This window comes from Neofelis nebulosa, chromosome 1, assembly GCF_028018385.1.
Source record: "Neofelis nebulosa isolate mNeoNeb1 chromosome 1, mNeoNeb1.pri, whole genome shotgun sequence".
Classification (NCBI taxonomy): domain Eukaryota; kingdom Metazoa; phylum Chordata; class Mammalia; order Carnivora; family Felidae; genus Neofelis; species Neofelis nebulosa.
Window position 1 is genome coordinate 228,243,990 of NC_080782.1, and position 26,645 is coordinate 228,270,634.

Here is a 26,645-nt window from a genome sequence, read left to right on the forward strand (position 1 = left end):
ATAAAATGTTAAAAAAAACTTTAAAAGGGGCGCCTGGGTGGCTCAGTCAATTAAGCGGCCGACTTTGGCTCAGGTCACGATCTCGCGGTCTGTGAGTTCGAGCCCCGCTTCGGGCTCTGTGCTGACAGCTCAACCTGGAGCCTGTTTCAGATTCTGCGTCTCCCTCTCGCTGACCCTCCCCTGTTCATGCTGTCTCTCTCTGTCTCAAAAATAAAATAAAAACGTTAAAAAAAATTTTTTTTTTAAATAAAAAAAAAAATTAAAAATAAATAAATAAATAAAATTTCATTAGGGTCGCCTGGGTAGCTCAGTCAATTAAGTGTCCGGGTTTGCCTCAGGTCATGATCTCGTGGCTTATGAGTTTGAGCCCTACATTGGGCTCTGTGCTGACAGGTCAGAGCCTGGAGCCTGCTTCAGATCCTGTGTCTCCCTCTCTCTCTGCCTCTCCCTCTGCTCACACTCTCTCTCTCTCAAAAATAAACAATAAAAAAAAATCTTTTTTAAATGTCCTTAGATTTGTCATCTCTGTGGTGTTTGTTATAAATGATATTTATATTTAAATGATACTAAATTCTCAATGGTATTTGGAATAGGAAGTGAGACATTGTATGTAATTAGGTGGTAACCATTTTATTGTGGGATACTTACCCTTAGGCTGTACTGAAATGTATAGATTTAGTTGATTCTTCTAAAATTCCTTTAATAATTGGCTCATTTGTTAGAAATTTCTCTATACCTACAACAAGGATTATGGGAGAAACTCCTGACTTTGGCTTCACTCCAGCGATACTGTATACTTAGGAAAAAAAGGCCATCTGATGGGAACTTGCATTTTCTTCTAGCCCTAGTTGTCTAGAAGTCTGTCCACACTTTCTGCCTGCCTTTCTGTTAAAATGGATGAAAAGTATTCTGTTCTTAAGAAATCTCTAGTTGTCTTCTGGATCCTCCTTCTCAAGGATTTGTGACTATAACCTCTCCTTCTATCATCTCTTTACCTCTTTCTACTAGATGAAAAATACAGTCATGTTTTACTGTATCTCAACTTAAAAAAAATAATCCTCCCTTGATCCCGTGTCCTTCTTCAGCTAGTGTTGTACAATTCTGCTTTTCTTGATGGCAAAGCTACTCACAAAGTTGTCTATAATCATACTGTCTTTTTTTCTCACATCCCGTTATTTTCTCTACCCACCTCTTTCAGCATTATAACATCACCATTCTACAGAGGCAGTTTTGTCAAGGTTACCAATGATCTCCATGGCACAGAATCAGTTGGTCACTTTTCTGTTCTCATCTTTAATTGGCCTCAACAAAATACAGTGCAAATGAACTTTCCTCCTTGAAACACCCTTCTTTTGGCTTCTGAGACATCTCATTCTGGTTTTCCTCTTCTCTCTGTTCCTTCAGTCTTCTTTACTGTCTTCCCTCTTCCACTCCTAAATGTGTGCAGGTTTCAGAGTTTATTCCTAGGCCCTCTATTCTTTAGTAACACCGTCTCTGGATGATCTCAGCCAGTGTCAGGAGTTGAAAAATGACATCTAGGGGCGCCTGGGTGGCGCAGTCGGTTAAGCGGCCGACTTCAGCCAGGTCACGATCTCGCGGTCCGTGAGTTCGAGCCCCGCGTCGGGCTCTGTGCTGACAGCTCGGAGCCTGGAGCCTGTTTCGGATTCTGTGTCTCCCTCTCTCTCTGCCCCTCCCCCGTTCATGCTTTGTCTCTCTCTGTCCCAAAAATAAATAAAAAACGTTGAAAAAAAAAAAAAAATTTAAAGACTCTCTTAAAAAAAAAAAAAAAGAAAAATGACATCTAGGGGTGCCTGGGTGGCTCAGTGTGTTGGGCATCTGACTTTGGCTTGGGTCATGGTTTCATGGTTCTTGAGTTCGATCCCCGGGTTGAGCTCTGTACTGACAGCTCAACCTGGAGCCTGCTTCGGATTCTGTGTCTCCCTCTTTCTCTGCCTCTCCCCCACTGACACCATGTCTCTGTTTCTCAAAAATAAATAAACATTAAAACAATTTTTTTTATTAAATAAAATAAAAGTGACATTTTATCCCTTGCTTATATCTTCAGGACTATTCCTTCAAGCTCCAAACTTCTGTTTACTAGGATATGTAGTAGGTTCCTCAAACTTAAAATGACAAAAACAGAACTTTTGATTTTGCCTTCCAAAACAGTTCTCGTCCTTCTAATCTCAGACTCTGCTCTGACCTTTTACGTTCAGTCCAACAGTAAATGTCAGCTGTACCTTCAAAATATGTATGGTCATGACCTGCTGTAGTTACCTTGCTGAGCTTTTTGCTTTCATTCTGGAACCCCAGAAATCAGTTCTCCGCAGACAACCAGATTCAGCTTATAAAACAAACAATAGGAAAAAAAAGTTCCCTGGCTTCAAATTCTTCAGTGTCTTCTCACTGTATAAAACCTCTGTCTTCTTGTCTTCATCTCCTGATTCTCATCCCAGTCTTTATACTCCAGCCATGCATTGTTCTTTATGTACTAAAACACACCAGGTATATTCCTACCTTAAGGCCTGTCATCTGCTATTCCTTCTCTCTGGAATGATCTGTGCCAAATGTCTAGTCCTTTGTTGTGATTCAGGCCTAAGCTAAAAAGTCACTCCTTCAGAGAGGTTTCTTTCTGAGCACACAATCTATGTTAGCTCCTCCCTATTTTATTTCCTTTTTAGCATTCATCACTAAGATTATCTTGTTTATTTCTGTACATGTTTATTGCCTGTCTTCCCACACTGAGAGCAAATGTTGTCCCACCACCCGTATATCTGTGAAGCTTCTTTAGTGCCTGGCCTATAGTTCACGTTGTCATGGACATAATGATGACTCATGGCATAGAAAGTCACAGGCTCCAGTAAAAGTTCCGAAAGCGTGAAAAAACATAACACTTTATATAAATGACTAATGTAGATTGTAATTAGCAAGACTTGAATTATAAAAGTCCTTACTTTTGGGCTTATAAAAGGATTGGAAAACAGACTATTTGAATTTATAGTTCACTTTCTTCCTTTTATTAATAAAGACTGTCCTATTGCTGGATATCTTAGAGCGAATAGAAGTTTCATCTAGAAGCTGAAACTGGCAGGGTTGATTGACACTTGATAACAAAAGACAAACTTGGTAACAATGACAGAGTTAGCAAAGTATAACAGCCAGTGAGCGTCAAGAATAGCATTTCCAGTGATTTGTAATATTAATAGTATATAAATGTCAAAACCCAATCTATAACTAAGAAACCATTAAACAATTTGAAACTGCTTGTTGAGTCATAATGATGAACATAAAATAATTCCTTGGAAAAGTTTATATAATGGTAAATCCATCAAGGAAGTCCACTTTTAGAGTATGTGAGTGGCTAGAAGTATTGCATAAGCATGCAAAGAACTCGAAACATTCAATATAAGCAGACTTATAGGCTTTTGAAAAATGAGATTTACTTAAATATTTTCACTCAAAACAGGTTAATATTTTTCATTGTGGATGTGTCATAGCAGAAATACGTGACTACAGGCAGTCCAGTAATATGAAATCTCCTGGTTACCAAAGTAGGCATATTCTCTTACGTCCAACAATGCAGGTAAGGAATGTTTAACTATTTTAGAGGAGTGCCTGGCTGACTCAGTCAGTGGAATGTGTGAGACTTGATCTTGGGGTTGCAAATGTGAGCCCCCATGTTGGATATAGAAATTAGTTAAAAATAAAATCTTTGGGGACGCCTGGGCTCAGTCGGTTAAGCGGCCGACTTCAGCTCGGGTCATGATCTCGCGGTCCATGAGTTTGAGCCCCGCGTCAGGCTCTGTGCTGACAGCTCAGAGCCTGGAGCCTGTTTCGGATTCTGTGTCTCCCTCTCTCTGACCCTCCCCTGTTCATGCTCTGTCCCTCTCTGTCTCAAAAACAAATGTTAAAAAAAATTAAAATAAAAATAAAATCTTTGAAGTGCACCTGGGTGGCTTGGTCAGTTGAGCGTCCAACTTTGGCTCAGGTCCCCAGTCTCTGCAGTTGTGAGTTCGAGCCCCACATTGGGCTCACTGGTATCAGCACAGGACCTGCTTTGGATCCTCTGTTCCCCACTTCGTCTGCCCCTCCCTCACTCGCACTCTCTCAAAAATAAACATTTAAAAAAATGTTTTTAATAAAATACAATCTTTAAAAAGAAAAATGTATTTTTGATTTTATTTGGAGTTTTATTAAGTATCTTCATATGTTTGTACATTAATGTGTTTTTTAAAACTTTTATTTCCTTTAGACTTTAATCTGTGATGTGCATTCAATAACAAGTGATAACCATAAATGGACCCAGGTTAGTTGTTTTTTAATTCCAAACGGGGAAAATACAGGATGGAATAATACTTAAGAAGTAAAGCGAAAGATATTTTATTTGTAATTTTATTCATGAGTAAATTTTGGGATTCTTTAATGAGCTTTAGAAATCAGGGGTCTGTTGGGGTGCCTGGGTGGCTCAGCTGGTTAAGCATCCGACTCTTGACTTTGGCTCAAGTCATGATCCCACTCTATGTGGGTTTAAACCCTATATCTGGCTCTGTGCTGACAGCATGAAGCCTGCTTGGGATTCTGTCTCCCTCTCTCTCTCTGCCCCTCCCCTGCTTGCTCTCTATCTTTCAAAAAAATAAACTAAAAAAAAAAAAGAAATCAAGGGTCTCATCATCCATGCAGTAATTCTTCAAAGAACTAAGCAGTTCAATCCCATTTGCTTTAGGACCATGGTGAAATAGGGTCAGGCTGACCTGAGCTGCCCAATATGTGAAATTCAGTTTTTTATGCCATCTCAAACAGAAGAAAAAAAATTCTTTTATACCATGGATACAAGTGGATTCTGATTTTCCATAATCTAGGATTCTAAAGCGAGCTTACCTTGTCTTTGTCATTCGTACCAGTTGCAGCACTGGGGGAACTCTATTACCCTTGAGAATAGCCAGTAACTCTCCAGTGCTCACTCAGTATATATGAGGTGCTAACTCACAATAGTGTTTGCTTATTTCTTTGCTGCTATAGAGAGGAATAGTTACTAAACCAAAGAAAATATCAATAATGAAAATTATCTGCAAAATACGGTTATGAGTTGTCAGTAACTGTCAAGTGTGTTTCAATTTGGGCTATAATCTTTACAAGGTTAAAAGCTATTGAAAGAATATTCAAAACAGGATTAAAATCATTGGCCACCATCAGATGTTGCTAGGGTATCAGTTTCTTTTTTTTTTTTTAATTTTTTTTTTTAACGTTTTATTTACTTTTGAGACAGGGAGAGACAGAGCATGAACAGGGGAGGGTCAGAGAGAGGGAGATACAGAATCTGAAACAGGCTCCAGGCTCTGAGCTGTCAGCACAGAGCCCGACACGGGGCTCAAACTCATGGACCGCTAGATCATGACCTGAGCCGTAGTCGGCCACTTAACCGACTGAGCGAGCCACCCAGGCGCTCCAAGGGTATCAGTTTCTTATTCTGAAGATGAATAAAGGGAAAGTCTGTAGCATTTTACTCTGCTTTTCTTGTATGAACTGTATGTTAGGTGGCCAAAGAATAACTAAGATTAAAAAGTTCTTTAGGAAAATTAGATCTTAAAAGTTTTCACAAGAAAAAAAAAAATTTGTAGCTGTGGGTAATGAAACCTGTTAACTAGACTTAGGGTGGTGATCAATTTTCAGTGTACAGGGGTATCAAATTACTTGTGCTCCTGAAAATATGTTCTATGTCCGTTACACCTCAACAGAAAAGAGAGAGAACAGACAGAATTATCCTGGTAAAGAGTAAATGTTAGTAGGGGAGATCGCCTATAGGTAGATGCATAGTTCCTGTCTTGGAAAAATAACCACCTGCCTCTCTGCGCAAAAGTTTATTTTCTTAATTTGCTTTCTTATAAACATGAGTTTAGAGTTAAGTTTTGAGAATATAATACATTCACATATGCTTCAATAATGATCTGTTTAAGTGGGTTCCACTAAGAATCAGGAAGTATAGGGGCGCCTGGGTGGCGCAGTCGGTTAAGCGTCCGACTTCAGCCAGGTCACGATCTCGCGGTCCGTGAGTTCGAGCCCCGCGTCAGGCTCTGGGCTGATGGCTCGGAGCCTGGAGCCTGTTTCGGATTCTGTGTCTCCCTCTCTCTCTGCCCCTCCCCCGTTCATGCTCTCTCTCTGTCCCAAAAATAAATAAAAAACGTTGAAAAAAAAATTTTTTTAAAGAATCAGGAAGTATAAAAGATAATTTAGCATTAACATTTCTGATATTGGTGAAAAATTTAATTTCTTTGCATGAGGTACATATAAATGGTGCTTTTGTAATTAAGGATTCCAAATAGAAATTTCTACTTGTGATTTCACATATTATAGATATTATTGATATCTCAACTGTTAGATGTTGGCGTAGGCTCCACAGCATTCCTGCTTGATGGGTAATCTTACCACAATTGAAAGGTTGACACTCCCAACTACGTAGCACATATACAGCCTCAATAGAGAAAGGAAAAAAAAAGAATTCCTGCTAATAGATACAGAAGAAATAAATGATGGAATTTTTAAAGTATCAATTTGGAAGTCTTAATCTAGACAGGTGTAACTCTTAGGTGTAAAAGGCATTAGATTATAGGTTCATGGGAAATTTTATAATGCAGAGATCTGACTGACCCCATTGGTGTAAAAATGGGACAGTCATTGTGTTTCTCCTGGTGTGATGCAAGAGAAAGTATATAACAATACCAATAAAGAATTCTTGTCTAAAAAAATAGAACCAGAATTAAATTCAGCTTCTAGATCTAACAGTGTATATGGAATTGGGGAAATAAGAGAAATTTAAGTGACACAGTGTGGAGATAGTCAGCCAGGAAGTAATTGGGTCAAATCCAACAAATCAATTACATGAGAAAAGGGAAAAACATGGGAGAAGAAGTGATCATTACACAACAAAGTAAGATGTTTAAAAGATAAAAACCCAATACAAAGTGTAGAGTTTGAGTTCAAATTCAAACAAACCAACTAAAAATACACTCTTGAGGTAATGGGACATTTAAATCCAGACTGGATGTTAGAGGTCCTTATCAGTTAGCAATGCATGCTGAAGTATTTTGAGATGAAACAATACAACATCAAAGATGTATTTTAAATTACTCCAGCAAAACAAAAGCATAAGAAGTTAAGGGGCGGTTGTTAAATGAAATTGAGTGTTGGTACATGGATGTCACTACACTTCTCCTTTTGTGTACATTTGAAAATATCCATAATAAGTTGAACTGTTGAAAGAAGCAGTGTTTCTTTCTTTGCAAAAATCCTTATTCAGCAGTAATATTAATTGACTCATTTGACTGTAAAATACTTAGTTGTTGCTGTTAAAACATTTCACTGATTAAGTCAAAAAAAAAAAACAAACAGTAAGTAAAACCTGTAGAGCACCTGTATACATTTTGGAATTGGGAATATAGAGTTTACACAGTATTAGTGTAATCATTTTTATTCTTGTAATGAAGTTAAGCTGAGTATTGAATAGGATGGTTATTAAAAATTCTATGATTCATCGTGATCTTGTAAGCTTTGTGGGAGCAGATGATTTTATCTGTTCACTACTTCATCCTCAACTCTTAGAACAGAGGCTAACACATAGTAGGTGCTCAGTAAATATTTATTGAATCAGTGAATAGGCATTCTTACAACTTGACCATTTTGTACACTACAAATTACTGAATTTCCATTAATAATTTCATTATGCTGTCAAGTTTCTGAAGTCTGCAAAGTTGTGACGTAAAATACTGTGTTTTATGGTAGTACATAGAGTTCCAAGGAATATTTCTAGATTAAGAAATATGTATGATTTGAAAAACTTAAATCTGGTACTGACATATGTTATACATTTTAGGAAGATAAACTCTTGCTTGAGAGCCAACTGATCCTAGCTACAGCTGAACCACTGTGTCTTGATCCTTCCATAGCAGTAACCTGTACTGCAAATAGACTGCTTTATAACAAGCAAAAGATGAACACGCGCCCCATGAAACGGTAATTGCCTTTGTAGATGGGTAAACCAAAAGATGCTCCTAGACAATTAGCTTTAAATTTTGCTATTTATGGGCGCACCTGGGTGGCTCAGTCAATTAAGTGTCCAACTTCGATTCAGGTCATAATCTCGTGGCTCGTGGGTTTGAGCCCTGTGTTGGGCTCTGTGCTGACAGCTCAGAGCCTGAGCCTGCTTCAGATTCTGTGTCTGTCTCTGTCTCTGCTCCTCCACCGTTCACACCCTGTCTCTCTCTCTTTCCTTCAAAAATAAATAAACATTAAAATAAATACATTAATTAAAAAAAATAAAATTTGCTGTTTATGGTATCTTTTCTCTCTAAAGTATATACATAAGTACTGTGACTTTTTTTAAATAGGATTTTTATGGCCTTAAGTTACATTTTTTGTGCATTACTGTTTTTAACTACTGTCTGCTTTATATGGGAGTGATGCATTCTCTGCATTTTGTGAAAGGACAAGCTTCCTGTAAGTTTAGAGTCTTTACCAAAAATAGGCTGAAAAGACACAAGTATAAACAGAATAATTTCTTTATTACTAATTACCAGTAACCTGTTTGTTTTGTTAATATTGCTTTTAAAGAAACAATTCATAATTTATTTTTGACATCTGATAAAATACCAGTTTGTGATTAAATACCTTTTTATAACGTGGTAGTTTGTTCTTTACATGTTTTAGCTATCTTTTCTACTTAATAAAAGAATGCATATTAACTTGGATCACAGTTATAATTGGTTCATCATTAGGTACTCTTAACAATTGTTTGAGTTACCCATTTTGGGTCATCTTAAGAGTTCAAAAACATACCCATTTTCTAAACTCCTTAGTTTACTACGTAAACAGTATATGCTAAGGAAAAGGTACAGTTTCAGAAATAGTAAAATAAGTCTATATAAGATCTGTCAGCAGTTCTCTAAAGTCTCCTTGTATCTTCACATCTCCATGCCCCACTGCCAAATTTTAAAGTCGGCATTATCTTGACTTCTGTAGTAAATTTCTATTTGATCTTCCTGCTACCACCTTTGCTCCCTTTTGGTCTGTTTGCCACATAAGCAAATTGGAATAATCTTTTAAAAACTTCAAAGCAGATTATGCCACCACTTGCTTAAATTTCCATAAAAGCGTCCCATTGTACTTCACATTAAATCTAAACACATTACCATTGATCTGTAAGACCCCTGCTTCACTCTCTGACCTCATCTATTATGTGTACCCTCATGCTCTAATCATACCTATTTCTGTTTTTAAAACAAAGTAAGTTTTTAATTTTTTTTTTTTTTTTTTAATTTTTCTCTCTGTTTCAAATACTCATTCCCTGATCTTACCGTATCTGGTTCTTCCTTGCCATTTATGTCTCAGCTCACACATCGTTTCTTCAAAGAGTCTAGTCCTTCCTTTCTCTTACCTGCTGCTGCGCTCTCTATCACTGACTCACTGCAGTATCCTGTCTTCTGTTTTTTCTTTTTTTTTCCCCCCTCCTGACCAATGCTCTCTGAAATTATCTGTTTAATTGTGAATGTCTTTTTCCTCTGGACTATCAGCTCCATGGTAGCAGGAATTTTGTCTTGTTCATTTTTATTTTGCCAGTGCCTGGGACTCTGTTTGATAAGTGATAGTGGTGATTTAATTATATTATAATGCTTACTGATTTAAACCCAGATTTATTCTGAGTTTCTTTTATTTTCAACTCTTTATATTTCAGGTGTTTCAAGAGGTATTCCAGGTCGTCTCTGAATCGGCAGCAGGATCTCTCTCATTGTCCACCTCCGCCTCAGCTAAAATTACTTGATTTCTTACAAAAAAGGAAGGAAAGAAAAGCAGGTCAACATTATGACCTCAAGATTTCTAAAGCAGGAAATGTAAGTGTGTTTTTTAAATGAAGCTTATTATTTCAAAAACCTTGCTCATTTTGAATTTTTCAGCATTTTTAATACTGTTTTTAATTTTTCAGTGTGTAGATATGTGGAAACGGAGTCCCTGTAATTTGGCCATACCTTCCGAAGTGGATGTAAGTCAGTTCATGAATTGCATTTATTTTCATACAAGATTCCTAAGTTTAATAGCAACTGATACTTTGGAAAAACAAAGACTCTTATTTGTTTTAAAAACAAAATAATGATTTTTTTAACCAATTGCTCGTTTTTAGAATATTTTAGAATATTCTTTCACATTAACGTGTAAGAATGTAGCCCCTTAATACGTTCTGTGTATTGCTGTAGAAGGCCTGTGTTTAGGACTAACAACCAAAGAATTTTGAACCATGGGAAAAGCGCAGTAATATGCATTTAATGTGTCTTTTTTCATAATACTTCATTATAATTTCCTGATAATGCTCCTTTTCTCAAATTGGTTAAATTTAAAAATTAATATTGGAGAAGTGGTCAAATTAGGAACTTTGGATGGTGTTCTCTACTGATCCATAATAACCATGAACTATTAATGATAAAAAACATGAAAAAGATCTTTTGATGACTGGTCTCATATTTTTCACTTTCCTATTTCTCCTGTGTTACTTTTTGTTATTCACTCAATTTTACAATTGGTTAGTTATTTTATTTTTTATTTTTTATTTTTATTTTTTTTAGTTGAATTGAATTTTATTTTTTAAACTTACATCCAACTTAGCATATAGTGTAACAGTGATTTCAGGGGTAGATTCCTTAATGCCCCTTACCCATTTAGCCCATCCCCCTCCCACAATCCCTCCAGTAACCCTGTGTTTGTTCTCTATATTTAAGAGTGTCTTATGTTTCATTCCTCTCCCTGTTTTTATATTTTGCTTCCTTTCCCTTGTGTTCATCTGTTCTGTGTCTTAAAGTCCTCATATGAGTGAAGTCATATGATATTTGTCTTTAATATCGCTTAGCATAATACCCTCTAGTTCCGTCCACATAGTTGCAAATGGCAAGATTTCATTTTTTTTTGTTTGTTTGCTAATACTCCATTGTGTATATATACCACATTTTCTTTATTCAGTCATCCATCAATAGACATTTGGGGGGCGCCTGGGTGGCGCAGTCGGTTAAGCGTCCGACTTCAGCCAGGTCACGATCTCACGGTCCGTGAGTTCGAGCCCCGCATCAGGCTCTGGGCTGATGGCTCAGAGCCTGGAGCCTGTTTCCGATTCTGTGTCTCCCTCACTCTCTGCCCCTCCCCCGTTCATGCTCTGTCTCTCTCTGTCCCAAAAATAAATAAAAAACGTTGAAAAAAAAAAATAGACATTTGGGCTCTTTCCATAGTTTGACTATTGTTGATAGTGCTGTTATACACATTGGGGTGCATGTGTCCCTTCAAAACAGCATACCTGTATCCCTTGGATAAATACCTAGTAGTGCAATTGCTGGATTGTAGGGTAGTTCTATTTTTAATTTTTTGAGGAACCTCTATACTGTTTTCCAGAGTGGCTGTACCAGCTAGCATTCCCACCAACAATGCAAAAGAGATTCTCTTCACATCCTCGCCAACGTCTGTTGTTGTCTGAGTTGTTAATGTTAGCCATTCTGACAGGTGTGAGGTGGTATCTCATTGTGGTTTTGATTTATATTTCCCTGATGATGAGTGATGTTGAGCATTTTTTCATGTGTCAGTTGGCCATCTGGATGTCTTCTTTGGAGAAGTGTCTGTTCATGTCTTTTGCCCATTTCTTCACTGGATTATATGTTTTTTTGGGGGTTGAGTTTGATAAGTTCTTTATAGATTTTGGGTACTAACCCTTTATCTGATATGTCGTTTGCAAATATTCTCTCATTCTATCGGTTGCCTTTTAGTTTTGCTGATTGTTTCCTTCGCTGTGCAGAAGCTTTTTATTTTGATGAGGTCCCAGTAGTTCACTTTTATTTTTGTTTCCCTTGCCTCCAGAGACGTGTTGAGTAAGAAGTTGCTGTGGCCACGATGAAAGAGGTTTTTGCCTGCTTTCTCCTCAAGAATTCTGATGGCTTCTTGTCTTACATTTAGGTTTTTCATCCATTTTGAGTTTATTTTTGTGTACGGTGTAAGAAAGTGGTCCAGGTTCATTCTTCTGCATGTTGCTGTCCAGTTTTCCCAGCACCACTTGCTGAAGAGACTGTCTTTATTCCATTGGATATTCTTTCCTGCTTTGTCAAAGATTAGTTGGCCATGTGTTTGTGGGTCCATATCTGGGTTCTCTATTCTGTTCCATTGATCTGAATGTCTGTTCTTGGGCCAGTACCATACTCTCTTGATGATTACAGCTTTGTAATATGGTTTGAAGCCCAGGATTGTGATGCCTCCTGCTTTGGTTTGCTTTTTCAAGATTGCTTTGGCTATTCAGGGTCTTTTCTGGTTCCACAATTGGTTAGTTATTTTAATAGGTGTTTACTTTTCTTCTGTATCCTTCATAGGCTGGCACATGTACTATTGTTATATTTTTTAGATTAGAAGAAAAATTTGTGAAAAGCACAAAGCCAAAACCATCAGAATTGCGCTATATACAACTCAAGGGAATAAGCCACGTTTTTTTTGATAACTTCTGTGTTTTCTGATGGAATGCTGCTTGAGAAGAGATATTAGTGTAAATCCCAAAAGGTGGAATTTAGCTTTGAAGGGTAGATTGGATATCTAAAGCAGTGCTTCTCAAACTTTAATATACATCCTAGTCACCTGGCTTGCTTGTTAAAATGCAGATTTTAATTCAGCAGGTATGGGCTAGTGCCTGAGATGCTGCAGTTTTGCCAGGCTCCCAAGTTGCATGATAACTTGGGTCCACAGCCTACTTTGAGTAACAAAACCCGAATACAAAGATTTTCAGTCGGAATCGATCAGAAGACTCATCTAGAATACCAGTGAAATACAGATTTCAGGCTCCACTTCAGACCTTCCAGTGGAGTCAGGTCTTCAGGGGAAGGACATGGAAATCTGAAATTTTGCCAAGTTCCCAGGGGAGTCTGATTTACTCTTAAGATCATGGTTGCCAGTAAAATGAGTATATTTGATTCACACAGACTAGTAGGAGATAATACAGAATATGTGGTCATTATCTTACTAGAAAATGGAAAAGGTTCACAAAAATCTTACCAACTTTAATACATAACTTCCCTAGTCTTCCTCCAGTGTTGTCCCCACTGTTACATGACAACTCCTGTTTCCTTCAAGTCCAGCAAAGGAAAAGATCCTGGTCCTGATCTCTCTGACATTCCAACTTTGCTAAAGGATGACTGTGATACCAATTTATGGAATAAAAAGAAGAGGCACTGTCCAAAAAAGCAGCTGTGTTTGTTATACCTATTTAATGACAAAAGAGATTCTGATTTTGTTTTGTTTTTAAAACCAGTTGGTCAAGCTTAACGTATCAGGAGAGTTTTGAACCAAGCATAAATAGTTGGTGATATTAGCGAGTCAGGAATTTTTGTGCTTGAAACTATATTGTTGAGTTACTTAGGTTTTTCTCTTTTCGTCACAATACTGATTCCATTACATCTGCTGTCTATCGACTTGATTGTTTAGGTGGAGAAATACGCTAAAGTGGAAAAGTCCATCAAATCTGATGACTCACAACCAACAGTCTGGCCAGCCCATGTAAGTAATCACTACAGCAGTCTCCTTTCTAATAAAGCAGTTTCTAATCTGGGATCTGAATTTATTAAACATGAAGTGCCCAGGATTTTTTTTTTTTTTAATTTAAAGGACGTATTGGGGGTTTAGTGAATCAAAGGAAAAAACAGGTGTTTTGTTTTTCATAAAGTATGGTTTCCATTATAAAGGGCAATTTTAATGTAATACTGCATTCTTACTTCTCTTTTGGTTGCATAATGAAGTTTTATCTTTTTAGTATTTAGTATTTGCATTCATATGTCCATATGAAATTCTGCCATATTTCACTTGGGCTTGGTTAACTATTTGGAACTCTTCATTCTTAAAGTGCTATGTAAAAAAGAGTCCTAGTCTTTATTCTCTCAGAAGTGTTAAACAGGTCTATAACCAAAATGCTGTGTCTTCTTATTGCCCAATACAAGTTAATATGTCATTTATTTTGTTAATTTTGATTATGTATTTACTGAAGAAGGTGCTTATCTGGGGTGTTCTGTCTTTTTCAGGATGTAAAAGATGATTATGTATTTGAATGTGAAGCTGGTAATCAGTATCAGAAAACAAAGCTGACCATTTTGCAGTCACTTGGTGATCCACTTTACTATGGCAAAATACAGCCATGTAAAGAAGATGAAGAAAATGACAGCCAGATGTCTCCATCCCAGTGAGTTCTGTTAAATACATGTAATTGACAAAATTAGGCATCAGAATTTATTCAGCAACTACTGATGAACCATTAATGAGTAAAAGTTTCCCTTTGAGGATTCATTTGTTAGTTAAGTACTCCAGTTAGATTTGTGAGTGGACATAAGTAAACCTGAATTACAGTTACCATGTTGTCCAAGAGTTATTTAAAATAATAATGATATATTTTTAAACATCTGTGGTATAAATATTTTCATACTTGCTTTGAACGGTATGCCATTGATACCCCTCTTACTCATTATGACTTCATCCTGGGAACATGAAGTTTTTCCAAGAAGTAGTTTGTTTAAGTAGGAAGCAAGTTCACTATAAATGATGAAGATATTAAAGATACTTGGTATTGTGGTACTGCATGTAAGGACAAAGACTCTGCGCTTAATGTAGTTATTGGCTCTAGAAATCTCTATATATTTATATTAATTTGATGTATATATCTAGCGTTTATGTGTCTATACATACATGTACTTATATATATTTGATTTTCCAAAACTTATGGACTACATATATTTAGTACAAGCTAATAGTAGTTAGTTTTGTTTTTATTGTTAGTTTATTAGTTTTTCAATGAAGTTGATGCTGTTTCAAATAGAAGAAACTACAAAGAAGAGGAGCTCAACAGAAAAAAAAGCAGGGGCCAGGCCTATGTTAAATTGTTTATAAAGTCTTTGCTTTTAACACAAGATACTAATTGAAACTATAACAGAAAGATGAATTATAAAGAACAACCTCACCAGTATCTAAATAAAAGTCAATGGTAAGAAATAGTTTGTTACGGAATCGTTAGGTAATTTTTCACATTAGCAGTTTCTTTTGTTGAATACTATGTAGAAAGGTCACATGTTTTGATTACCTGTGTTTTAAAAAATCTTCCCCTTAAAGACATACATTGGTCATTTTAAATTATTAACTTTTCTCAAACACAAGAAAATAATAGATACTCTTTTTTTTTCAATTAAAAAAAAATCAGTTCAAAACCCAACTGATTAAATCTAACAAGAATTGAATTTTTTGCCTTTATGTCAGGGAGTTGCTGCAAAAATGCTGCATGATTTATTACTTCCAGTCATTCCTCCATATTCATAAATTACTTGAGTTAATAACTATGAAATTAAAGTTTGAGCTGCATTAACCAAGTTTTTTCTTTTTTTTACATTTTATATTTCAGCTCCTCCACAGATGACCATTCAAATTGGTAATTAAAAAATAAACAAACTCACTACTTTAATCTGTTAAGAAATCATATAAATGTCAAATTTTTTAAAAGGATTTGGTAAAAACATTTTATTGAATTGGCAATAAACTACCTTCCTTGTCTAAAATCTCTTCTAAGATCTGCTCTGTAGACATGAATAATGACGAAAATCAAAGGTTAAAGTGAGAGGAAGGCCAAAGGCCTTGCACACAGCAGTCCAGTGAATTGTACTGTAGGGCAGACACTTGCAAGGATGTATAGTATTTGGTAACTTTCAGCCCAGATTTTGTTTTGACACATAAGTTTTGTGCAAAACTACATCTCCCTTAAATTAAATCAACCAAATTATTCACAGGATTATTTTATAATGCATGCAAAACTTGGTCATTGCTTCATAAGTTTAAATGTATTTAAAAAATTTTTTTTTTTTTTGGAATATCTCAGTAGATTTGACTCCTTTTATAAAACTACAATCACTAAAATATGGAAGCCTTCAAAAGTAATCCCAGGGCTCTTTAACACTACTCTTAACCTAATACTTTTCTCTTTCTTAAACATTTCAGGTTTATTATTGGATCAAAGACTGATGCTGAGAGGTAAAAATATTTGATTTGTGTCTTTATCTTTAATCTGGATGGATATGAAAAACTTCATTTTTATAGGATAAGGGAGTACTCCGCTAGGAGTCACAACTTTTTTGTTATACCTTAGCTAGTACTAGGATTTTTTTTATAGAATTAGGAAAAAAAGGATTTTGTTTAATGTTTAAAAGAATAATGTTTAAAATATAGTTTATTTTAAATAAGTAAATACATATCTGTGGTAGCTAAGAAAGACAATTCCTAAAATAGTACTTTAATCAGAATGTGGGTAAAAGGTAATGGGTAATTTCTTTGTCTGCTTATTGGTTAAGTAATCTGTGCAATATCTGTATTAAAAGAAAGATGTGTATGTTTATGTTTCGATTGTTAATTAGCAAAACGTTTTGAGCATTAGCTTGTCATTGAAAAGATTAAAAGAATATACTTCTGGCACACAGTTAAATTGTCTAATTTGAGGTTTTTGTGTTAATTTTGATGGAAATTCTTTTATTAGTAGTTACTATTTATTGCCTGTAAATTTGTGTTTAAAACAGTTAACTAATCCTTACTTGTTTACTCCTGATATTCCAGGGTAGTCAATCAGTACCAGGAGTTGGTCCAGAATGAAGCCAAATGTCCAGTCAAAATGTCACACAGCTCCAGTGGCTCAGCCAGCTTAAGTCAACTTTCTCCAGGGAAAGAAACAGAAGTGTGTTTGGTTACTTTTATGCACCTAATTTTTTGCACTGCTACTTTTTTGTGCCTAATCGTTAATCAAGGAATATAAGAAATGTTAAGGACTATTTTTTGAGGGATGGGGGTATTATTTACTATGTAACTTTATATAATGGAAATTTTCAAATATATACAAAAGTAGAGAGAAAAGTATAATGAACACCTGTGTATACTAATCACCTGGCCTCAACAATTATTATTTTCCTGAAAAAGATTTAAGAATGGAAGCTTTGCCTTCAGTATACCTTTCTGCCCTTCTCCCTCAAAGTCTTTGTCTCCACCTACTTAGAAATCTTTCCTTCATCCTGTATGTATACTGTAATTTATCTCATGGATAGCCTTATGCAAAATTATATTTTTTTGTAATGCTTACAATACCCAACCTATAACACTAAGCGTACTTTGGAGAGTTTTAAATGGTGTGTTCTCATCTAGAAGCTGTGGTGGGATTAGTTTATGAATTTCTGATTTGAACTTAATTTTAACAAGTATATTTAATGTCCCTGTTTCTCAGCAGCCCGAGACTGTGTCAGTTCAGTCTTCAGTTTTGGGGAAGGGAGTAAAACACCGACCTCCACCCATCAAACTCCCCTCAAGCTCAGGAAATAGTTCTTCAGGTATCACATTCTTTACTTTTCTCTCATCTTGAGTAAGAAATGTCATACAGCCATTATCTATTTTTTAAACTTTACTCATATTTTGACATAACTCACAGAATTTTGAATTATAAGTGTGGAAAATAACTTTTGTATTCTTCTAGGTAACTATTTTACACCGCAACAGGCCAGCAGCTTTCTTAAATCTCCAACTCCTCCTCCTGCTTCCAAGCCACCAAGTCTTTCTCGGAAGTCATCTGTGGATCTCAATCAAGTCAGCATGCTTTCTCCAGCTGCCTTGTCACCTGCCAGTTCATCACAAAGTGAGTTATAACTTAAATACTTCATTAGCTTTTTGCATTAGCGTTTCTTAAAAGTTATTTTTTTTTGACCAGTAAAATACTGAAATCTGAATGTACTATGTATCCAAAATATATAAGTTTTTAGAAGCTTCAGGCAGATCTCTTGTTGATTGTATGTATTGTGTTTATTGTAATTGTATTTGTTTTTCTGTATCTATGTATGCACTGTGTGTATACCTTACAGAGTTGCAACCTACACATCTCCTTTAAAAAAAATCTGTTAAATGTGGCAATAAGATTCCAAAATATTTTTTATTCCAATGTACCCTAGGGTCATGTTACATTTTATGTAAACTATGTAGCTGATATGGAAAAAAATGTCATAAGAGTTGTTGCTGCAGTCCTATCTTTGTATATGTAAAAAACCAACTAGTTCCAAGGTGGTGATAAAATAAACTGAAAACCGATTTTTCAAAAACACTCCTACACTCTTAAAAATTGTAATCAGTTACTAAAATGTGGTAATGATCATAAAGCATTATTCTGAAAATATTAAAATGTAATTTTTACTACTGAATACTTTTTTTTTTTAACATCAAGAATTATGCAAGAATTCTAGCATTCAGTTGGGAGAATTTCTTCATATTAGAGATTTCTGAGATATTTAGGTACCAATTTGCAAAAAAGCATTCCAGTTTTTTAGATTTTTTTGTAGATAACTAAAGTGTGCTGAAAGTTTTAATACACTGCACAGTGATAGGGTAGTCTTCGCCTTAGATATAAACATCTTCATCTTGATAGCTCAAAAGGTGTAATTTTTCTGCCTTCTTGTTTTGCACAAAGAAAAATTTATAAATTTCCTGGAAGTCTTATTCACACTTCTTATGTTGTGGGTATGGATTATGTTAATCTACTGCACACAGTTGTTACTTTAAGTAAGGGTTGAGTGACAGCTTCTGGACATTCACATTTCTTTCCTTTCTTTCTGCAGGACATGAAAGCTAAAAAAGAAAACACCTCAAGAGCTTTTGGTTTTATTTTTTTGGTTTTTGTTTTTTGTTTTTGTTTTTTTTTAAAAAGTTGATAAACTGTGCATACTTCATTCACAACAGATTTTCTATACATTCTTACATTTAAACAGAAGTACACAGTTACTGTTAAAGATGCAGTATTATCTATCAAATATTTGCTTTTATAACTGTGTTTTGTAAATTTGTTTGTCAGGATAAACTTGATGTGTTAGGAATTAAACATGTATATTTAGGTGCCAAATATGATTGTTAACCATATGTAATTAAATATGTTCAGAGTTTATCTCAGACTGTTACAGAAAATAAGCAATATTTTTTAAATGAAGTTCTAAATTAGTGAAATCGTAAATAACAAAAAATAATTTGAATTCCTCTTAAACTTTTTAGGCCAAAGGTAGCATGTAGGAAATTAACTTTCAAATGGGTATTGTGGTAGAATACAAATGTATATTTTTACTGTTACTGTAATAGCATCTTTGATGGAATTGCTAGGTGATATACTGCATCCTTAATTGTAATTGAGTGTAGCAACACTCATGTATCATGTGTAGAAATTAACACTTGCAGTTAACTGCTTAAAAAAAAACTGGAACAAATTGTCAGTGCTAAGTAAGATTCCATTAACCTTATTTTAAAAAAGGACTGGCCATTTATAACAAACTAGCAATTTTTATTTTTCTCAATGAGCAGGATCTGGAACTCCTAAGCCATCTACTCCTACACCAACCCCTTCATCGACCCCACACCCTCCTGATGCTCAGAGCTCAACTCCTATTACCCCTTCAGCCACCCCTACTCCCCAAGATTCAGGCTTCACCCCTCAGCCCACTTTGTTAACTCAGTTTGCTCAGCAGCAAAGGTCTCTGAGCCAGGCAATGCCTGTAACGACCATTCCTCTTTCCACCATGGTAACATCCATAACTACAGGAACCACGGCCACCCAGGTCATGGCAAACTCTGCTGGACTTAACTTCATCAATGTAGTGGGCTCTGTTTGGTAAGTTTGCACTGATGCTCTGAATTTTTTTTTAAAGATACTGTCACTGATCTAAATAAATTCTTGTGAAATTAGTAACAAATTGCATATATCTGCAACTGAAAAACAGTTTAGATGTGAGTAGAAGCTATCTCAACAAGAATGTTTTTATTTTAGGTAATGCATGTATTAGTGCACTAACACGATATTATTTCGTATTGACCGCAGCATAGATTATCCTGTTTATTTATCCTCAGTCATACCACCTTTTAATCCCTTAATTAATGTTTTACTCTTCCAGATTATATCTTAAACCTTGGTAAATATACGGTGCTTAGTTTTTAGATAATCTTACTGTCACTGTCTACCATAAAAATGAAACTGAGCCCCAAAGCTGATGTTTAAGACCAGAAGTAGCTACTTGTGTTTGTTTAGTAGTTTGTTTTTTTAATCCAAAGAATTACTGTGTAGTTGAGTTTTTCTTTTGTAGTGCAAGTTTAATGCTTTGTCTTATTCTCCCACAGTGGAGCCCAGGCTTTGATGAGTGGTTCAAACCCTATGCTGGGCTGTAACACTGGTGCCATAACTCCTGCAGGAATAAACCTGAGTGGCCTTCTACCCTCAGGAGGTCTGCTACCAAATGCATTGCCCGGTGCAATGCAGGCAGCTTCTCAAGCAGGTCAGAATATTGGAAATAATAACCTCTAAAAAAATTAAAGTATATGCTAATATAAAAATGTCATTGTAAGCATATTGTATACACTTAATGTCCTTATTTCTTGAAGCATTATGTCGCATTTATTTCATTTTAAAAGCCCTTGAAGTTCTGATATTTGAATTAAAAAACATTTAACAATTCTGTGAAAAAACATGGTAAGTTTCTACAAACTCGATATGCCTTCCAAACATAATAAATTAACCGGTTGCCTTATTGTCAGCGTAGTCCTATTCCAAGTAAAAGAAATACATTTTGCAAACTAGGTTGCGTGAGAAAGGCAACAGGGAATGGCAATAAAAAGCCCAGCTTCTGGAGCCAGACTGCCTGAGTTTGAATTGCAGTTGTGCAGCTTACTAACAGTGTAATCATGGGAAAGTCACCTCACTTTCCTTCTTAATAAAATGGAGAATAATTATTAATGCCTTGCCTCAGACTTGTGAAGATTAAATGAGTCGATACAGATGATGGACTTAAACTGCCTGAAACACATAAGCATTCAAAAATATTTTTTGTCCTCATCATACTTAGTAATAGTTTTATTTCAGCAGTAGTTATTGCTATTAAATGTCCTGGGAAACAGTTGTAACGACTTAAAGTATTTTTTTTTTAATTTTGAAATTATTTAATTTTGAGAGGGAGAGAACGTGCAGGGGTGCAAGTTGGGGAGGGGTGAGGGGAGAAGGGGTGGGCAGTATCCAAAGGTGGCTCTGCACTGACAGCAGTGAGCCCGAGGCAGGGCTCAAACTCATGAACCATGAGATCATGACCTGAGCCAAAGTAGGACGCTCAACTGAGCCACCCAGGTGTCCCAAGTACTAATTTTTAGTGCTGTTTAAAAGAACATGTTGTTGTATCTTGGAACAATCCAGTTTCTTACTGCTGACAAAAAATTTTGCAGGAAAAACAAACTTATAGTAAGAAAAATTTATTCTGAGTTGAGAAGTCAAACCCAAAGAATATAAACAAGGTGACACATACTGCTCTGATTTCCTAATTCTAGCTGGTGATTTCATTTTAATGTTCATAAATGTTTCTTTAGTGGCAGAAGCCCTGGAAATGGAATCAAATGTTGAAATTAGAACATTTATATGTACATATACTTCTACCAAGTAGTTACACGTGGCTCCAGATGTTAACCGTGGGGCCTGAAAGAAGTCACTTGTCTCCCTCAGTTTCATTGCTCTAAAATGGGAGTAAAAATATCTAACTTCAGATGGTACTTAAGAGAAATTAAGGAAGTGATCTGAAAGTGCCTTTGGTAAGCTATTAAGCATTATACAGAGGTGATCCATTTTTAAAAGAAGTTATGTCCTGTCTTTTCATGAGAATCTATAGTATATCAATACTGTAATATTTTAGAGTGATTATGCACCTTCATTTTCGTATACAAGGCTTTGATACTATTGCCTGTGAATGTCCTGCCTCATGTCTTTTTTTAATGCAATTGTCTGCTTTAGAGGACTAGATACATTTTAATGAGTGTTCAATTTGGTATATTTTGTTAGCAGAATGTACACATACTTTGAGACCATATGTGGCCCACAAAGCCTACTGAAAAAGTCTGCCAATCCCTGCTTTATAATCTGCTCTGTGTTACCTCACAGATTTTTGAGAATAAATTCAGAATAACAGAACATTGTTTCCTGACTTTCAGTTTTGAGCCTTATACACAAAATTCAGTGTTCTTTAACCTTATTAATATTACCATTTATACTTGAAAAAAAATAGTATTTGGGTTCTCAAAGATAGGATTATTACTGTATATACGATACTTAGCATGAAAGAATTTAAATAGATGTCAATACCTGAAATGTTTTTCTGTAACAATGATAGTTTTATTACGCAATAGTTACTACTTTCTCCAGCCAAAAGTCAAAACAGTAATAACGAAGTTACCATTTGTGAAACGATAGACTATAGAAATGTCTCGCTTTATTGCATTTTGCAGATACTGCATTTTCTTTTACAAATTGAAGGTTTGTGTCAACCCTGCATTAAACAAAGCTGTTGATGCCATTTTTCCAATAGCATTTGTTCATTTCATACCTCTTGGTCACATTTTGGTAATTCTTGAAATATTTCAAGTCTTTTCATTATTAATTGCATTTGTTATAGTCATCTGCCATCAGTATGGCTCGTTGAAAGCTCGGCTGATATATTTTTCGCAAAATATTTTAATTACAGTTTGCACCTTGTGTTTTTAGACACAATGCTGTTACCCACTTAATAGACTATAATATAAACATAACTTATATTCACTGGGAAATCAGAAAATTCATTTCACTTGATCTAATGCAATATTGGCTATTGCAGTTTTGCTTCCAGACTACTGCAGTGGTCTGGAATTGAACCCCCAATATCTCAGAGTTATGCCTATAAAATGTACATGTGGTGCTCCATAGTGATGAATTTTTTTGTTGTTTTCTAACATATTTTGAAACTGTAGAAAAAATAACCACATCTATGCAGAAAGTACTTAAAATGTTATATTCCTATACACTAACATATAAAATATTTTGAAGTATAATAAAATTTTAATTCCCTGTTCTAACCATGAGTTTCATTTAACAGGTGTTCCATTTGGTTTAAAAAATACTTCAAATCTCAGGCCCTTAAATCTACTCCAGGTAAATGTGAAACACTTTTTGATTGAAGCTTTTATACTTTATATCTTTTTTAATGATGTATGTCTGATCATATGAGCAATTGAAATTTTGAAGTCCGTTTAAAATCTTCTAAGGGTGTGGTTAATTGTTGCTCTTTTTGTATGATCACATGGAAAGTGTGTAAGGAGAAAGAATCTGTATCCTGTATACCCTGCTCACTGGTTCCAGCACCCTGCCTAGTCAACTACCAAGGACTACACTTGACTACAATAGCAGTAATCAATATACTTAGAAAATAATTCCTTTCTCAACAGACATTTTATGTGTACATTGTATGTATGACTATTTGTTTGAAGAGAGATTTTAAAATAGCCATTTGTTCTTTCCTAAGTAGAATATGATTGTTTAGCACAGTGCCAGGCACTTAATAGTCATTCAATAAATGTATGTCAGATTAGTTTGTGTCTAATGATGAGGCGTTACTTACATGTTGTCAGTGTCAACATATAGATATTGAAAGTGGAGAATTTAGTACACGTTGTGAACTTAGAATATTCTGGCTGTTACGCTAAGTACTTGAAGGATGAAGTCCAATATAAAGCTACCAGGTTGGAAAATCAATAGGATTATCTACAGAGAATTTTAGATTTAGATTCTAAATGTCTGGACATAAAATAGCGGAGTTTTGGATTATTGGGAAATAAGAGAACCAGACAAATCAACCCAACCTGGTATTCAGGAATAAGAAACAAATCAGGAAATGTATTTTAAGCCAAAACTTAAAAAAATATTTCTTACACAAGATGCAGACAGTGTATTTACAGAATGTAATCACATTGGTTTATTTAGCCAGCTTTCCTGCCTGCATATTCCTTAATAGCACTAATAATAAGGAACAAGGCCACTTTATACGTTATGTTTTGCTACATTTATTACCTGACATAGGAAGAAACAGTTGGCTTAGGCTATGTTCAAATTTCCAAATTTGTCTAACGATGAGCTGTACTGGGTTTAGAGATTTTGACTTACACTTTTTTTTTTTTTTTTTGACTATGCAGATCTAACAGTTCTATAGCTGGGTGTTTATTTGCTCAGACTTTCTCATAAGGACTTCAGTGTGCTTACACAGTAGTCCCCCATTATCCACAGGAGATAATGTTTCAAGACCCCCAGTAGATCCCTAAAACATGGATAGTACTGAAACCCTGTATATATTGTTTTTTCTAATACATCATACTGTTAACCTTAAAGATAAAACTGTCAGGTATTTTACCAACAAAATGGGTTTATTTGGGTATAACAGAAAATTGCTCTTTGGGCCAAGCAAGCTATGACAAAACCATAGGCAAGTTCAACAGATGAAGGAGAGGAATGTTATTTTATGATGGAGGAGGAAGTTGGAAAAGGTTGTTCTGAATGAAGTCCAAATGAGAAAAGTTCAGGGTAATGACAGCTTCTCTTTGGATGAGTTTCAGGGTGGTTGATTTCTTGTAGGAGATGTAGTATGCATCCCAGTAACTGTCACTGATAATTCTTTCCTGTTGAGGATTCTTTTGTTGGGGTCTGTCTTATAATTGACAATCTTCCTATAAATGACATTGAGCCTCCTAACTCTAGTTAGGCTTCCCTTTATTTTAACAGTTCCTACAATGAAGTTTAATTTATGAATTAGACACAGTAAGAGATTAACAGTAACTAATAGAACAGTTACAATAGTACAGCGTACTATTAGTTATGTAAATATGGTTCCTCTCTCAAAATATTTTATTGTACTATACTTACCCTTCTTGTGATGTGAGATGATAAAATGCCTATGTGATGAGATGAAGGGAGGCGAATGATGTAGGCATTGTGACATAGCATTAGGCCACTTTTGACCTGACCATATCAGGAGGCTCATCGGCTTGTGGACTACAGTTGACTGTAGTAACTAAAACTGGGGAAAGCAAACCATGTATAAACGGGGACTACTATAACTTAAACCCCTATAGAATAAATGGAAAAACCATTTGTTTCATGATGCATTTGGAAACCATAGTTGTAATTTTTAACATGGAGTTTTCTGGGTGCTTTAACAAGTGCTTTGGGGTGTTTGGTTTGGTTTGTTTTTTGGAGTATTTTAGATAATGTAACGACAGAGCAGCGAGTAGTACCTCCAAACTAAAAATATGGGTATCTAATGCACTTCCTTTACAGCTTTGAAATTCCCTACTGTGTTACATAAGAATCCATGCATGCTGGGTTTTCATAAAGCTAGAACAAATTAAAGAAGTTTTCTTAATGTGTGTCTCTGATCACTAGTTTCCTTTATACTTTGTAGTCATTTGATGCTGTTTTATATTGATGTGTAAGAAGAGTTCAATGTATATTTGGATAGCTAACTATTAACCTGAAGCAGATAAATACATGTTTGAGATTATTTACATATTTGAGAGCCCAAAGCCGTAGCACTTAAAAATTGTTTTTAGATTTTCTCTAAAGGCAGGGATATTGGTTTGGTTTGGTTTTTGTTCACCTGTTTTCTTCAATCCAGAGAAAAATGCCTGATACACAGTGAATGTTCCCAAAGTATGTATGGAATAAAGAAATTTAAATAATACGAAATCAGCTAATTAGTTCTTCTTTAATAGCTTCCAGGTGGTTCACTCATTTTTAACACTCTGCAGCAGCAGCAACAGCAGCTTTCTCAGTTTACGCCACAGCAGCCTCAGCAGCCCACCACTTCCAGTCCTCAGCAGCCAGGAGAGCAGGTATGTACTTCCTAGCCCTCCATTGGCTTTGTCTTACAGAACTGCCAACTTTCTTTTTTTTTTTTTTTTTTGGTATATTTCAGGCATATTTGATGTGCTTTTAGTTTGTTCAAACAGTTCTTATTCTGCTTTTCTTTATTAGCAGTAGTAGTGATGAGTTACTGGGTGCCTATTTCAAATCCTCTTTCTGCTCCTATTGCCCATGCACTTTTGCCTAGTCATCAATCTTCTGTGTACAGTATTTTTTGTCTCTGTTGGAATAGAGATGTCCCTGTTGTTATGAAGCTTAGGACAGAGGGAAGAGACACACAAATAAATATTTATATGTTGTTAAACAGAATGAGATTGAATAATAGCTGCAGTAAGTTAAATTAGGAGAAACTGCATGTTTTTCTGAACGTTTGCTGTACTTTTGGAATGATCTGGGAACTAAAAATACTGATTTTTGGGTCCTACCGCCCAGAGTTTTCTCTTAGTGCACAAAGATTCCCCAGTCAAGTCTTGGTTGGGTAAAAAGCTCATCCTCTAATAGACTCTCAGGAAGGGCACATTCAAAACAATTTTTCTTTATTCTTTAACTCATGAAGGATTACTTGGCTGGATAGAAAAATTGATTTGCATTTGTTTTTTAATTGTGATAAAATACACGTAATACATAATTTGCTGTTTTCAGTCATTTTAAATGCACATCTTAAGTAGTGTTAAGTATACTTATATTGTCATGCACCAATCTCCAGAGCATTTTCATCTTGCAAAACTGAAACTCTGTGTCCATTAGACAATAATTCCCCAATTCCCTTCCCGAGTCCTGACAACTACTTTGTTTCTCTGTGTTTGACTGCTGTAGACAGTATTTGTCTTTCGGTGACTGGCTTATTTCACTA

General features: G+C 35.5%; 1 protein-coding gene across 22 annotated transcripts in view; it reads left to right on the forward strand.

Annotated features, from left to right (window-relative positions):
* The window catches only part of SUPT20H (SPT20 homolog, SAGA complex component), a 45,106-nt gene that overhangs the window by 12,028 nt on the left and 6,433 nt on the right, over positions 1-26,645 (forward strand). For 15 of the 22 annotated variants that reach the window (XM_058686956.1, XM_058687015.1, XM_058686976.1 and 12 more), the window contains 16 exons: positions 3,467-3,583; positions 4,253-4,306; positions 7,868-8,007; positions 9,725-9,881; positions 9,974-10,030; positions 13,486-13,557; positions 14,076-14,233; positions 15,440-15,466; positions 16,030-16,062; positions 16,639-16,756; positions 17,297-17,399; positions 17,543-17,701; positions 19,402-19,708; positions 20,212-20,366; positions 22,977-23,032; positions 25,642-25,761. In XM_058686956.1, coding sequence (XP_058542939.1) covers positions 3,467-3,583; positions 4,253-4,306; positions 7,868-8,007; positions 9,725-9,881; positions 9,974-10,030; positions 13,486-13,557; positions 14,076-14,233; positions 15,440-15,466; positions 16,030-16,062; positions 16,639-16,756; positions 17,297-17,399; positions 17,543-17,701; positions 19,402-19,708; positions 20,212-20,366; positions 22,977-23,032; positions 25,642-25,761 — 1,833 coding nt within the window. The remainder of the gene's footprint in view (positions 1-3,466; positions 3,584-4,252; positions 4,307-7,867; positions 8,008-9,724; positions 9,882-9,973; positions 10,031-13,485; positions 13,558-14,075; positions 14,234-15,439; positions 15,467-16,029; positions 16,063-16,638; positions 16,757-17,296; positions 17,400-17,542; positions 17,702-19,401; positions 19,709-20,211; positions 20,367-22,976; positions 23,033-25,641; positions 25,762-26,645) is intronic. The other 7 variants (XM_058687036.1, XM_058687051.1, XM_058687046.1 and 4 more) reach the window with 4 other exon arrangements.